General features: G+C 43.4%; 1 protein-coding gene across 4 annotated transcripts in view; it reads left to right on the top strand.

The window, feature by feature from the left end:
• LOC121577848 (protein TANC2) overlaps positions 1-16,437 on the top strand; it is a 151,487-nt gene that overhangs the window by 90,502 nt on the left and 44,548 nt on the right. For 3 of the 4 annotated variants that reach the window (XR_006002689.2, XR_006002686.2, XM_041891793.2), the window contains exons 7-16: positions 548-583; positions 4,215-4,496; positions 4,700-4,827; positions 7,022-7,253; positions 9,020-9,189; positions 10,087-10,365; positions 10,531-10,698; positions 10,898-11,058; positions 15,572-15,680; positions 15,786-15,908. Coding sequence is in view for 2 of the 4 variants with exons in the window: in XM_041891793.2 (XP_041747727.1) it covers positions 548-583; positions 4,215-4,496; positions 4,700-4,827; positions 7,022-7,253; positions 9,020-9,189; positions 10,087-10,365; positions 10,531-10,698; positions 10,898-11,058; positions 15,572-15,680; positions 15,786-15,908 (1,688 nt within the window). In the remaining 2 variants the exon portion in view is untranslated. The remainder of the gene's footprint in view (positions 1-547; positions 584-4,214; positions 4,497-4,699; positions 4,828-7,021; positions 7,254-9,019; positions 9,190-10,086; positions 10,366-10,530; positions 10,699-10,897; positions 11,059-15,571; positions 15,681-15,785; positions 15,909-16,437) is intronic. The other variant, XM_041891806.2, reaches the window with a different exon arrangement.

Genomic DNA, 16,437 nt, shown 5'->3' with positions numbered 1-16,437 from the left:
AGATACTGGATCCGGCGTGCCTGGCACCGACGATCATACTACATTCTAAGTCGCTAAGGTCACTAGTTTTGCCCGTTCTAACGTTCAATCAATCAGTAACTGAATGCCTCGATGCCTGTCTGTCTCCTTTATATAGCAAGCCACGGCCACGTGACTCACTGTCTGTAGGAGCGAAGCATTTTCGTGAACGGGGTGGTGTACCTAATAAACTGCACTGTTGGAGCTAGGAACACAAGCATTTCGCTACACCCGCAATAACATCTGATAAATATATGTATGTGACCAATAGTCACTAGTCAAATCGCAATCTAAATATGTGGCCAAAAAAAATACACAATTAAATATTGTGCAGCCCTATTCCACTTCTTCGTTGGAATTGGAATTTCTGTTATTTCCTGAATTGAAATGTAATTGACCTTTGACCCCAACCCTGCTCTGCACCACTAGCATCATGCACATGGCTGCCAGATTCCATTCTGTTATGCTCTTCGTTCCCCTGTCTGTTCTCTCACTGCATCCTCTCTTCTCTCACTTCTGTTTTTCTCAGCTTCTGCTAACAACCATGCCTGGCAATCCCAATCCTGTAAGTTTACTTTACTTTCGTCTGATTACATGTCTGGTTACATGTCTGGTAACATGTCTGGTAACATGTCTGGTTACATGTCTGGTAACATGTCTGGTAACATGTCTGGTTACATGTCTGGTAACATGTCTGGTTACATGTCTGGTAACATGTCTGGTAACATGTCTGGTTACATGTGTACCCGCCTCAGCACTACAAGTGGATTAGTTACACATGTTAGTGATGTTGTTTCAGATAACACAGCTAACTGTAAAGTTAAGAGAATCTGTCCTGAGAGACACAGAAGTAGTACTCATGTTCAGATGTTGTCCTTCTTTCATCTCCAGACATATTCGAGTCCAAACATCATTTCCATCCTTTGTTTTTTAATGCTACACGTTCAGATGAAGAAAGATGTTTATCTAATGACTCCCCCTAGTGAGGAAAAATAATATTATTTGTGTTAGGACAGGTTTTATGTGTAACAAATAAATACTTCCCTTGAATCCCTTCTCTGCCACATGGTTACAGCAGTAAGAGGTTGTCCAGGGTTGGGGAATAACAGATTACAAAAAACAAACTGTAATCCTTTACGTTACCAGCAAAAATATTGTAATCAGGTTACAGATACTTTTGAAAAACGAGATTACTTCTAGGATTACTTTTACATTCAGAAAGGATGTTTGCAAATGACACATTTCTGTTTTCTCAATGACATTCAAATGTACACTGAGAAACTTTGAACTAATGGCAATCCATAATAAACCCCAGGAAGAGTAGCTGCTGCCTTGAAACTAATGGGAATCCATAATAAACCCCAGGAAGAGTAGCTGCTGCCTTGGCAGGAACTAATGGGGATCCATAATAAACCCCAGGAAGAGTAGCTGCTGCCTTGAAACTAATGGGAATCCATAATAAACCCCAGGAAGAGTAGCTGCTGCCCTGAAACTAATGGGAATCCATAATAAACCCCAGGAAGAGTAGCTGCTGCCTTGGCAGGAACTAATGGGGATCCATAATAAACCCCAGGAAGAGTAGCTGCTGCCTTGAAACTAATGGGAATCCATAATAAACCCCAGGAAGAGTAGCTGCTGCCCTGAAACTAATGGGAATCCATAATAAACCCCAGGAAGAGTAGCTGCTGCCTTGGCAGGAACTAATGGGGATCCATAATAAACCCCAGGAAGAGTAGCTGCTGCCTTGGCAGGAACTAATGGGGATCCATAATAAACCCCAGGAAGAGTATCTGCTGCCTTGGCAGGAACTAATGGGGATCCATAATAAACCCCAGGAAGAGTAGCTGCTTCCTTGGCAGAACTAATGGGGATCCATAATAAACCCCAGGAAGAGTAGCTGCTGCCTTGACAGAAACTAATGGGAATCCATAATAAATACAAATCTACATATCTACATAGTGCAGTGATGTGAATCACACTGCTGCTCTCTCATTTAGCTATTTGTGCCTTACAGATTGTTGTGGATGGCTGTTCACAAATGTATATGTATATTTTAACCCAATAATGGCTGACTTGAAGAAGTTTAAGCTACCTATCAAATCATTGTTTTTGCAACCAGTGGAAAGCCAACAGTGGCTCAGTGATTCTTGAAAGACGGTACAATCTCAAATATTTGTCTTAATATTACAAAATGTTAAATATATATTTTGATACCAAAGTATCAGCTATCACAGTAAAGGAACAACCTTTATATTTAATTTTTTATAAAATGCAACTCCCTATAGCTCCCTACAGCTCCATATAGCTCCCTATAGCTCCCTATAGCTCCATATAGCTCCATATAGCTCCCTACAGCTCCCTATAGCTCCATATAGCTCCCTATATCTCCATATAGCCCCCTATAGCACCATATAGCTCCATATAGCTCCCTATAGCTCCATATAGCTCCCTATAGCTCCATATAGCTCCCTGTAGCGCCATTTACCCCCCTATAGCCCCCTATAGCTCCCTGTAGCTCCATGTAGCTCCATATAGCTCCATATAGTTCCATATAGCTCCCTATAGCTCCATATAACTCCCTATAGCTCCATATAGCTCCCTATAGCCCCCTATAGCCCCCTATAGCTCCATATAACTCCCTATAGCTCCATATAGCTCCCTATAGCTCCATATAACTCCCTATAGCTCCATATAGCTCCCTATAGCTCCATATAGCTCCCTATAGCTCCATATAGCTCCATATAGCTCCATATAGCTCCATATAGCTCCCTATAGCTCCATATAGCTCCCTATAGCTCCATATAGCTCCCTATAGCTCCATATAGCTCCATATAGCTCCCTATAGCTCCATATAGCTCCCTATAGCTCCATATAGCTCCCTATAGCCCCTATAGCTCCCTGTAGCTCCCTATAGCTCCCTATAGCTCCATATACCCCCCTATAGCCCCCTATAGCTCCATATAGCTCCCTGTAGCTCCATATAGCTCCATATAGCTCCCTATAGCTCCATATAGCTCCCTATAGCTCCATATAGCTCCATATAGCTCCCTATAGCCCCCTATAGCTCCCTATAGCCCCCTATAGCTCCCTATAGCTCCATATACCCCCCTATAGCCCCCTATAGCCCCCTATAGCTCCCTGTAGCTCCCTGTAGCTCCATGTAGCTCCATATAGCTCCATATAGTTCCCTATAGCTCCCTATAGCTCCATATAGCTCCATATAGCTCCATATAGCTCCATATAGCTCCTTATAGCTCCATAGAGCTCCCTGTAGCTCCATATAGCTCCATGTAGCTCCCTATAGCTCCATATAGCTCCATATAGCTCCATGTAGCTCCATATAGCTCCATGTAGCTCCATGTAGTTCCTTATAGTGCCATATAGCTCCATATAGCTCCCTATAGCTCCATATAGCTCCATATAGCTCCATATAGCTCCATGTAGCTCCATATAGCTTCATATAGCTCCATATAGCTCCATATAGCTCCCTATAGCTCCATATAGCTCCATATAGCTCCATATAGCTCCATGTAGCTCCATATAGCTCCATGTAGCTCCATATAGCTTCATATAGCTCCATATAGCTCCATATAGCTCCCTATAGCTCCATATAGCTCCATATAGCTCCATGTAGCTCCATATAGCTCCCTATAGCTCCCTTTAGTGCCAAATAGCTCCATATAGCTCCAAAGAGTTCCCTATAGCTCCACCCCTTGACTTATCGAGATATCAAAGTGTCACCAACAAAAATGTAACAATAGGCCTATAGCGAATGCAGCATGTGGCATACATTTTTCACATGCAAATAACACGTTTCGGTAGTGCTCAAAGCATGCCATTCCATGAGAGCAGCATTTATTTTTCAACACCTCGAAGCAATGAGCCCAATCAATCGGTCGTCCATGACAACAAAATCATAAACAACAAAGTAGGCTAATAAGTCCTTCATTTTTGGGTTATGTTCAGGTAATCCAAAAGTTACATATACTGATTACAATTTTGGACAGGTAACTAGTAACTGTAAGGGATTACATGTAGAAGGTAACCTATCTAACCCTGAGGCGGTCCCATGACAGTCAGGACTCACTGTAGGTCATGAACACTCATGTATCTCAATGTAATGGCAGCATTTCTCTGTAAAATAAAGAGCAACCATTTTAACTGTCATCCTCGCTCTCTCCTTTCTCCCCCTCCAGTGCGGTTTGCCCCATACCGGCCACCTGACATCTCCCTGAAGCCCCTCCTCTTCGAGGTGCCCAGCATCACCATGGACTCCGTCTTCACCGGCCGTGATTGGCTGTTCCAGGAGGTCGACGCCCATCTCAACAGCGGCAAAAACAGCACCAACCGTGGTGTGGTTGTCGTGGGCAACATCGGCTACGGCAAGACGGCCATCATCTCTCGTCTGGTGGCGCTGAGCTGCCACGGAACACGAATGAGACAGATCGCCTCTGACTCTCCGCAGGCCTCGCCCAAACGTAGGCTCAGATACCTACTATTGGAGAGTGCTGTTAACTAATCTTTCAATAAAGTTCCTTAAAACATTTATGTTTACCAAAGCAGAGGTGGCGTGTCCTCTTTGTTATTGTTTGAATCGCAGATATTCCCTTTAAGGTAATACAATAATGGTTTGACAAACATGCCACTGGTAAAACCCTCTTCCTTCTATGCGTCTCCTCAGATGGAGAGCTCCCCCTTACCCAGTCCCAGCCGGCCCATAGCACAGGTACCCTGGGAGGGGGCAGCTGTCCCGGGACCCCCGAGATGAGACGACGCCAGGAGGAGGCCATGAGGAGACTGGCATCTCAGGTAAAAAAATATATAAAACCTCCAAAAAATAGATATTCATTACAGATATCCATTTTGCCTATCAACATTCTAACAACCATTTATTTTTCAGTGGAGTAAACTTGTTAACATTTATGAACCTGTCTAGACTGAAGTTAAATAAGGTATGACGGATGTGTGAGGCGGTGCTTAGTGGCTTCCCTAAATCCCCACACCACTCACATCATCACACCATAGCCCCAGTCTCCACCTCCCTATCCCCTAAACAGGGGTGACACATGCACTCGCCATCTGTAGACCCACCTCCAGCCCCATCCCCAGGAATTCCTTTCCTTCTTAATGTGTTTGAGCCAATCAGTTGTGTTGTGACAAGGTAGGGGGTATACAGAAGATAGCCCTATTTGGTAAAAGACCAAGTCCATATTATCGCAAGAACAGCTCAAATAAGCAAAGAGAAATGACAGCTCATCATTACTTTAAGACATGAAGGTCAGTCAATACGGAACATTTCAAGAACTTTGAAAGTTTCTTCAAGTGCTGTCGCAAAAACCATCAAGCGCTATGATGAAACTGTCTCTCATGATTACCGCCACAGGAATGGAAGACCCAGAGTTACCTCTGCTGCAGAGGATAAGTTCATAAGAGTTACCAGCCTCAGAAATTGCAGCCCAAATAAATGCTTCACAGAGTTCAAGTAACAGACACATCTCAACATTAACTGTTCAGAGGTGACTGTGTTAATCAGGCCTTCATGGTCTGACACCAATGATAAGAAGAGACCTGCTTGGGCCAAGAAACACGGGCAATGGACATTAGACCAGTGGAAATGTGTCCAAATTGGAGATTTTGGTTCCAACCGCTTTGTGAGACGCGGTGTGGGTGAACGGATGATCTCCGCATGTATATTTCCCACCATAAACCATGGAGGAGGAGGTGTTATGGTGTGGGGGTGCTTTGCTGGTGACACTGTCTGTGATTTATTTAGAATTCAAGGCACACTTAACCAGCATGGCTACCACAGCATTCTGCAGGGATACGCCATCCCATCTGGTTTGGGCTTAGTGGGACTATCATTTGTTTTTCAACAGGACAATGACCCAACACACCTCCAGGCTTTGTAAGGGCTATTTTACCAAGAAGGAGAGTGATGGAGTGCTGCATCAGATGACCTGGCCTCCACAATCCCCCGAACCTCAACCCAATTGAGTTGGTTTGGGATGAGTCGGATTGCAGAGTGAAGGAAAAGCAGCCAACAAGTGTCAGCATATGTGGGAACTCCTTCAAGACTGTTGGAAAAGCATTCCAGGTGAAGCTGGTTGAGAGAATGCCAAGAGTGTGCAAAGCTGTCATCAAGGCAAAGGGTGTCTATATTTCAATCTCAAATATAAAATATATTTTGATTTATTTAACACATTTTTGGTTACTACATGATTCCATATGTGTTATTTCATAGTTTTGATGTCTTCACTATTATTCTACAATCTAGGAAATAGTAAAAATAAAGGAAAACCCTTGAATGAGTAGGTGTGTCCAAACCTTTGACTGGTACTGTATTCCTGCAGAAACCATTTCCCAGCCAAACTATAGTATTAAATGTTGTTAACTTGATGATAACTCCCTCTTTTCTGCCTTTGTTTTAAGCCCTAGTTGTGAATTAGCATTCTATAAATTGGTTATTTCCTTCCTGCTGTTGCCTTGGTGAAACAGAGGAACAGAGTCATGTTCCCGAGCAGGACACACCTGGCAAAGCTTTCTAACCTCTTTCTTTTTCTCTCCTTTTTCATGGCCTCTTTTCTTTGTGTTATTTGTTTGTGGCAGTTGATTGAGATTGAGACTCATTATTACACTGAGATTATTCATCTGTATTGTGATGATAATCATAGAAACGTTTGACTCCTCTGGATGTCCGTCTAAACATGCAATTAAACAGACACTCATTGACATTTAGCTTTTCTCAACTGCAGGGAGCTCTGAATTATTTAATAGCTTAAAAGTGAAACGAGACGTAGAATGCTTAATTACCCTGCAATCATCCACCATGAACTTGTTGACTCACTCCCAATTGAGTTGTAGCAGCTCTGGTTTATAAAACCCGATTCCCATTGACATAGAAAACAGGGATGTGTTCATTAAGCACCAATCCAATTTGTAAGTCGCTCTGGATAAGAACGTCTGCTAAATGACTTAAATGTCTCCCCCGCTCTATCGCCCCCAGGTGGTGGCGTACCACTACTGCCAGGCAGACAATGCCTACACGTGCCTGGTGCCGGAGTTTGTCCACAACGTGGCAGCGTTGCTGTGTCGCTCACCGCAGCTCATCGCCTACAGAGAGCTGCTGCTCAGGGAGCCACACCTACAGAGCATGCTCAGTCTGCGCTCCTGTGTTCAGGATCCCCTGGCCTCCTTCAGAAGAGGAGTTCTAGAACCCCTGGATGCCCTCTACAAAGGTGATACAACTCTCTGCTCCTATTATACAACCTTAGATAACTATCATAGATAACTCTACTAGGAGTTCTAGGACCCCTGGATGTTCTCTACAAAGGTGAGTTCTGGTCTGCATCGCAAATGGCACCTTATTCCCTATATAGTGCACTCTTTTTGACCAGAGCCCATAGGCCCTGGTTAAAAGTATTGCCCTATATATGGAAACTCTGGTCAAAAGTAGAACACTATATAGGGAATAGGGTGCCATTTGGGGGTCACACCTAGAACCCCTGAATGCCCTCTACAAAGGTGATACAACTATCTCTACTCCTCGTGACGCAGTCTCCGCTCACATTGATTATACTATGGACATGATCCTCAAAACATACACTACATGCCCAAAAGTATGTGGACTCCTGCTTGTCAAACATCTCATTCCAAAATCATGGGCATTAATATGGAGTTTGCTGCTATAGGATTATCCAAACCCTTTGCTGCTATAACAGCCTCTACTCTTCTGGGAAGGCTTTCCACTAGATGTTGGAACATTGCTGCTGGGACTTGCTTCCATTCAGCCACAAGAGCATTAGTGAGGTCGGGCACTGATATTGGGCGATTAGGCCTGACTCGAAGTCGGCGTTCCAATTCATCCCAAAGGTGTTTGATGGGGTCGAGGTCAGGGCTCTGTGCAGGCAAGTCAAGTTCTTCCACACTGATCTCGACAAACCATTTCTGTATGGATCTCGCTTTGTGCACGAAGGCATTGTCATGCTGAAACAGGAAAGGGCATCAGGCAAGTCAAGTTCTTCCACACTGATCTCGACAAACCATTTCTGTATGGACCTCGCTTTGTGCACGAAGGCATTGTCATGCTGAAACAGGAAAGGGCCTTCCCCAAACTGTTGCCACAAAGTTGGAAGCACAGAATCGTCTAGAATGTCATTGTATGCTGTAGCGTTAAGATTTCCCTTCACTGGAACTAAGGGGCCTAGCCCGAACCATGAAAAACAGCCACAGACCATTATTCCTCCTCCACCAAACTTTACAGTTGGCACTATGCATTCGGGCAGGTAGCGTTCTCCTGGCACCCGCCAAACCCAGATTTGTCTGTCCGACAACCAGATGGTGAAGCGTGATCTCATCACTCCAGAGAACGCGTTTCCACTGCTCCAGAGTCCAATGGCGGCGAGCTTTACACCACTTCAGCCGACGCTTGGCATTGCGCATGGTGAACTTAGGCTTGTGTGCAGCTGCTCGGCCATGGAAACCCATTTCATGAAGCTCCCAATGAACAGTTGTTGTGCTGATGTTGCTTCCAGAGGCAGTTTGGAACTCGGTAGTGAGTGTTGCAACTGAGGACAGACAATTTTTACGTGCTACGCGCTTGAGCACTCGGCAGTCCCGTTCTTTGTGCTTGTGTGGCCTACCACTTCACGACTAAGCCGTTGTTGCTCCTAGATGTTTCCACTTCACAATAACAGCACATACAGTTGACCGGGGCAGCTCTAGCAGGGCAGAAATTTTGCAAACTGACTTGTTGCAAAGGTGGCATCCTATGACGGTGCCACATTGAAAGTCACTGAGGTCTTCAGTAAGGTCATTCTACTGCCAATGTTTGTCTATGGAGATGAAATAGCCTAATCCACTAATTTGAAGGGGTGTCCACATACTTTTGTATATATAGTGTATGTATTCTTGATTTTAGCAATAAAGGTCTGAGTACGTTAGGCAGAATATGTGCAGTCAGATTTTTTGGTCAATATTGACTATTTTCTCTGTGTGTTTTCAGAGAGGAAGATCGCCTCTGAAGAAGACTTGGTCATCCTGATAGATGGGCTAAATGAGGCAGAGTTCCACAAGCCTGACTACGGAGACACCATTGTCTCGTTCCTCAGCAAAACCATCAGCTTGTTTCCCCACTGGCTCAAACTGGTGGTCACTGTCAGGACCACATTGCAGGTAGACACATTAGATGCATTACAGTCCTCTACTGCTCTAATAAGAGGCCATTCAAAATAAACAAGATTAACACTAGCTAGGTTGCTATCCAATTGGCGAAAGGTTTTCATGCGAATATTCTAGAATCCGCATAAAGAAAATATGCATATTTTCCTACCAGTGGTGTGTTGCCACCAAATGGACTTGTTGCTGATAAAAGTCAGTGTGTGATGACGTAGCACAAAATGTACTTTTTTTTGTTTCCACCGCCATTTTGCGCAATATTAATTTTACAGACAAAAAAATCCCACCAGGTCGAATAAACAAATTATCTGTCGGCATTTATAAAATTGTACCGAAACTTCCTGTTTCCATCACAGCTGTGATTTTTTTTTTTATAGGGTGTGACTTTATTTGCATAAAAACTGTGGATGGAAACGTGGATCCAAAAAATTATAATTTTCTTTTGATAGAGTTGTCAATAGATTGACATCAGTGGAAGATCCAAAATATAGCTTCTATATCTCGTTCCACTATCTACCTCTCTTTCCCTCCCGCCTTGTTTTCTTCTTCAACCCCTTCATCCTCCTCTCTCCTCTCTTCTCTCCTCCTCCTCTCTTCTCTCTCTCTCTCCTCCTCTCTCTCCTCTCTTCTCTCTCTCTCTCCTCCTCCTCTCTTCTCTCTCTCTCTCCTCCTCCTCTCTCCTCTCTTCTCTCTCTCCATTCTCCTCTCTCTCCTCTCTCCTCTCTCTCTCCTCTCTCTCTCCTCTCTCCTCTCCTCTCTCCTCTCTCCTCTCTCTCTCCTCTTTCCTCTCTCCTCTCTCTCTCCTCTCTCCTCCTTCTCTCTCTCTCTCTCTCTCTCCTCCTCCTCCTCCTCCTCCTCCTTCTCCCTCTCCCCTCCCCTACTTCCCTCCTATAGGAGATCACCAAGCTGCTCCCATTCCACCGTATCTCTGTGGATGGTCTGGAGGAGAACGATGCTATAGACCAGGACTTACAGGGTTACATCCTCCACCGCATCCACAGCAGTCCTGAGATACAGAACAACATCTCTCTCAATGGCAAGATGGACAATACCACCTTCGGCAAGCTCTCCGCCCACCTCAAGGCCCTCAGCCAGGGCTCCTATCTGTACCTCAAACTCACCTTTGACCTTATAGAGAAGGGGTACCTGGTCCTCAAGAGCTCCAGCTACAAGGTCAGCCTGCCATTTACACAATGTTGTATTGCCTTAGTTTTATTCTTGTCTTATTCATTTTAGTCTTTTAATTATGTGCCATTTTATTGCTCTCCCTATCTAAGAAATGTGCAATAATAATGACCGACCGATGGATTGATTGACTGATTGATTCATTGATCCCAGGTGGTGCCTGTCAATCTGGTTGAGGTGTACCTGCTGCAGTGCAACATGCGTTTCCCTACCCAGTCGTCCTTCGAACGGGCCCTCCCCCTACTCAACGTGGCCGTGGCATCCCTCCACCCCCTCACTGACGAACAGATCTACCAGGCTATCAATGCTGGCTCCCTGCAGGCAAATACACTTATTACTCAGACAGGAAACTGTTAGCATTTCTTATAGGAAAACATGTCACACTTAGCCACCATGCTAACACTAGCTGTATACCGGATAGCAACAATAGTGCCGGTGAAGAAGAACAGCCTTAGCAAAGCATCTGGGCATGTGCACAGCTAACAAACTAACTTTCTTGGTTTCACCCTCTTTGCTGCAGGGTACGCTGGACTGGGAGGACTTCACACAGCGCGTAGACAACCTGGCCATGTTCCTGGTCAAGAGGAGGGACGGGACCAGGATGTTTGTTCACCCATCGTTCAGAGAGTGGCTGATCTGGAGGGAGGAGGGGGAGAAGACCAAGTTCCTCTGTGACCCCAGGTCAGGGGGTGGATGTGTCTGTTGGGGTGTGGGGGGAGGGGGGGGATTCAACCAGGATTTCCGGTAATCATTCAACCAGGATTTCTGGTAATCATTCAACCAATATTTCTGGTAATCATTCGACCAGGATTTCTGGTAATCATTCGACCAGGATTTCTGGTAATCATTCAACCAGGATTTCTGGTAGTAATTCGACCAGGATTTCTGGTAATCATTCGACCAGGATTTCTGGTAATCATTCGATCAGGATTTCTGGTAATCATTTGACCAGGATTTCTGGTAATCATTTGACCAGGATTTCCGGTAATCATTCGACCAGGATTTCCGGTAATCATTCGACCAGGATTTCCGGTAATCATTCGACCAGGATTTCTGGTAATCATTCGACCAGGATTTCTGGTAATCATTCGACCAGGATTTCCGGTAATCATTCGACCAGGATTTCTGGTAATCATTCGACCAGGATTTCTGGAAAACCTGAGAATTTGGGGAAAGCTACTGGCACCGTAGTCTTCTTGGAGTTACCGTATCTTGGAAACTGGTCTCTCTCTAGCTAATGGCTAGTGACAATGTACATGATGTGTGTGTGGTATGGTACAGTCATGGTCTGACCTACAGTATGTGTAGCCCTTTACACTCGTACGGGTTGACAATGGCAGATTAGGACACTGATAAACGCCTAAATTGGAACACAGTAACATGCCATAATGAGGTCAGAGCTCAGTGGCTGTACGGTAACATGCTATACATGAGGTCAGAGCTCAGTGGCTGTACAGTAACATGCTATAATGACCTCAGAGCTCAGTGACTATACAGTAACATGCTATAATGAGGTCAGAGCTCAGTGGCTGTACAGTAACATGCTATAATGAGGTCAGAGCTCAGTGGCTGTACAGTAACATGCTATAATGAGGTCAGAGCTCAGTGGCTGTACAGTAACATGCTATAATACAGTAACATGCCATAATGAGGTCAGAGCTCAGTGGCTGTACAGTAACATGCTATAATGAGGTCAGAGCTCAGTGGCTGTACAGTAACATGCTATAATACAGTAACATGCTATAATGACGTCAGAGCTCAGTGGCTGTACAGTAACATGCTATACATGACGTCAGAGCTCAGTGGCTGTACAGTAACATGCTATTATAGATGAGGTCAGAGCTCACGGTCTCCTCTTTACAGCTCTGTATGGGTTTTGACTGACAGCCGTTCTGAGCTTGAGCACCGTGCACGGCAAGAAGTTGCCCCCATCCCTCCCGCTAATTGGGCAACTTTTGCAATTATTTTGTTGTCTTATTGAGGGAAATTATGTAAATTAAGAGGACTCTATATATTTTGAAAGATGAGACTTTGAGGATTATAATAAATACCGCTTTGATGTCATACAGGCAAGCCAAACGCCCGTGAGTCCAAATGTGCACTTCACATTTCCATTACATAAAACTAATGTAATATACACTGAGAACATGGAAAGAACACATGGAAAGAACACCTGCTCTTTCCATGACATACACTGACCAGATGAATCCAGGTGAAAGCTATTTTCCCTTATTGATGTCACTTGTTAAATCCACTTCAATCAGTGTAGATGAAGGGGAGGAGACAGGTTAAAGAACGATTTTTAAGCTTGGAGACAATTGAGATTGTGTATGTGTGCCATTCAGAGGGTGAATGGGCAAGACAAAAGATTTAAGTGCCTTTGAACGGGGTATGGTAGTAGTTGCCAGGCGCACCGGTTTGTGTGAAGAACTGCAACGCTGCTGGGTTTTTCACACACAACAGTTTCCCGTGTGTATCAAGAATGGTCCACCACCAAAAGGACATCCAGCCAAGTTGACACAACTGTGGGAAGCATTGGAGTCAACATGGGCCAACATCCCTGTAGTATGCTTTTGACACCTTGTAGAGTCCATGCCCCAACTAATTAAAGCTTTCCTGAGGGCAAAAGGAGGGGGGTGCAACACAATATTAGGAAGGTGTTCCTAATGTTTTGTACACTCAGTGTACAGCGTCAATGTTTATGATCACTATGTTTTATGTAGTTACAAGATGACATGACATTATACCCTGGATTGTCCTGAACATAATGAGCCTATGTTTGTTGTATTGTGAAGAAGATTAGCCGCGGACCACGCATCTGAATGCATTCATGACTCCATTCTATGCGCACCAAAATTACAATCTGCTTCTCTGAATTGCCTTGTGAAAGCCTAACACTGTAGTATGGTATTTTATAACTTATCTAGTCATGTTGGCAATAGAACAGGCTTTCAAATGATGCCCACCTGACCCAGATTGTGATTTATAATGGACCGTTTTTGTATTGCGTAAACAACAACAGTAATTGTGTGATGGCGGGGATGCAGGGCTGTGTTCCAAACAAAACAACTACAAGTGTGCTTGCTCTAGTTCCTCAACAGCACAGCTAGGAGAGCTAAAAAAAAAGCACCTTATAGTTGAAGACTCTTCTTTGAGTCATAAAAGTGCATAGAAATGACTTAGGAACTGAGCACACTTTGGAGAGGTGTGTGGCCACTTGGAGACACCAGTTAGTCCTCTCATTCAAACCCTTGTCATTTATTTGTCTTATGTTGCACAGACCCCACATTTTATAGGAATATTCTTATCAGTTACTGAATGTATCCCAGAATATTTTCACAAACAAATGTGGCGAATAGTACAGTAAATGTAAAATGCTTTGGATTCAGTCTTGTGTCAGTTGAACTGTTGTGTCCTCACCTTAAGTCTAATTTTCCCATAATCTCCAAACTGTTTCCTTTTAATTGGCACCATGGTTATGAATATGCTTTCCATATTTCTTCTGTAAGATTTTTATTTATTTAGCCCTATACATATAGGCCAATTTCTACGAGTTTAAAGGGTTAATGAAATGAAGTGTATTTTGACAGTGAAGCCAGCTAAAAGTGTGGTACCACTTTATTAGGAGTGTCCCAAATAGATGCTTTGTAGATTTGTCAACTAACTGTCAACAACATTACAACTATCTACTAACCCTAACTCTAACTATCTACTAACTCTAACCCAACGATCTACTAACCCTAACTAACTCTAACCCTAACTATCTACTAACCCTAACCCTAACTATCTACTAACCCTAACTCTAACTATCTACTAACTCTAACCCTAACTATCTACTAACCTTAACCCTAACTATCTACTAACCCTAACTCTAACTATCTACTAACTCTAACCCTAACTATCTACTAACCCTAACTCTATCTACTAACCCTAACCCTAACTATCTACTAACTCTAACCCTAACTATCTACTAACTCTAACCCTAACCCTAACTATCTACTAACTCTAACCCTAACTATCTACTAACCCTAACTCTATCTACTAACCCTAACCCTAACTATCTACTAACTCTAACCCTAACTATCTACTAACTCTAACCCTAACTATCTACTAACTCTAACCCTAACTATCTACTAACCCTAACCCTAACTATCTACTAACCCTAACTCTAACTATCTATTAACTCTAACCCTAACTATCTACTAACCCTAACTCTAACTATCTACCAACCCTAACCCTAATCCTAACTATCTACTAACTCTAACTATCTACTAACTCTAACCCTAACTATCTACTAACTCTAACCCTAACTATCTACTAACTCTAACCCTAACTATCTACTAACCCTAACTCTAACTATCTACTAACCCTAACCCTAACCCTAACTATCTACTAACTCTAACCCTAACTATCTACTAACCCTAACCCTAACTATCTACTAACCCTAACCCTAACTATCTACTAACTCTAACCCTAACTATCTAATAACTCTAATCCTAACTATCTACTACCTCTAACCCTAACTATCTACTAACTCTAACCCAAACTATCTACTAACCTTAACCCTAACTATCTACTAACTCTAACCCTAACTATCTACTAACTCTAACCCTAACTATCTACTAACCCTAACCCTAACTATCTACTAACCCTAACTCTAACTATCTATTAACTCTAACCCTAACTATCTACTAACCCTAACTCTAACTATCTACCAACCCTAACCCTAATCCTAACTATCTACTAACTCTAACTATCTACTAACTCTAACCCTAACTATCTACTAACTCTAACCCTAACTATCTACTAACTCTAACCCTAACTATCTACTAACCCTAACTCTAACTATCTACTAACCCTAACCCTAACCCTAACTATCTACTAACTCTAACCCTAACTATCTACTAACTCTAACTATCTACTAACTCTAACCCAAACTATCTACTAACCCTAACCCTAACTATCTACTAACCCTAACCCTAACTATCTACTAACTCTAACCCTAACTATCTAATAACTCTAATCCTAACTATCTACTACCTCTAACCCTAACTATCTACTAACTCTAACCCTAACTATCTACTAACTCTAACCCTAACTATCTACTAACTCTAACCCTAACTATCTACTAACTCTAACCCTAACCCTAATATTTTGTGCAGTAGCTCATGGTGTTCCTCCTGTCTCTCTGTAGGAGTGGCCACACCCTGCTAGCCTTCTGGTTCTCTCGCCAGGAGACCAAGCTGAACCGACAGCAGACCATCGAACTGGGACACCACATCCTCAAAGCACACATCTTCAAGGTTCACCTAACCACACTCTACCTGCCTACAGACACACACACACCTTCCTATGCACACAGCACAACTCAAATCAGTGACAGCTCAAATTATGTCTTTATATTTCAGGGCCTAAGCAAGAAGGTTGGGGTTTCCTCGTCCATCCTCCAGGGGCTGTGGATTTCGTACAGCACAGATGGACTGTCCACTGCCCTGTCCTCACTCAGAAACCTCTACACTCCTAACATCAAGGTAACTTACTGCTTTACCCTCTACACTCCTAACATCAAGGTACTGCTTTACCCTCTACACTCCTAACATCAAGGTACTGCTTTACCCTCTACACTCCTAACATCAAGGTACTGCTTTACCCTCTACACTCCTAATATCAAGGTACTGCTTTACCCTCTACACTCCTAACATCAAGGTACTGCTTTACCCTCTACACTCCTAACATCAAGGTACTGCTTTACCCTCAACATTCCTAACATCAAGGTATTGCTTTACCCTCAACACTCCTAACATCAAGGTACTGCTTTACCCTCTACACTCCTAACATCAACGTACTACTTTAACCTCTACACTCCTAACATTAAGGTACTGCTTTACCCTCAACACTCCTAACATCAAGGTACTGCTTTACCCTCTACACTCCTATCATCAAGGTAATTTACTGCTTTACCCTTTACACTCCTAACATCAAGGTACTGCTTTACCCTCTACACTCCTAACATCAAGGTACTGCTTTACCCTCGACACTCCTAACATCAAGGTACTGCTT

Source organism: Coregonus clupeaformis, chromosome 1, assembly GCF_020615455.1.
Source record: "Coregonus clupeaformis isolate EN_2021a chromosome 1, ASM2061545v1, whole genome shotgun sequence".
In the NCBI taxonomy this organism is placed as follows: Eukaryota; Metazoa; Chordata; class Actinopteri; order Salmoniformes; family Salmonidae; genus Coregonus; species Coregonus clupeaformis.
The sequence above is the reverse complement of the archived record's forward strand: the minus strand, read 5'-3'. Positions and strand labels throughout refer to the sequence as shown.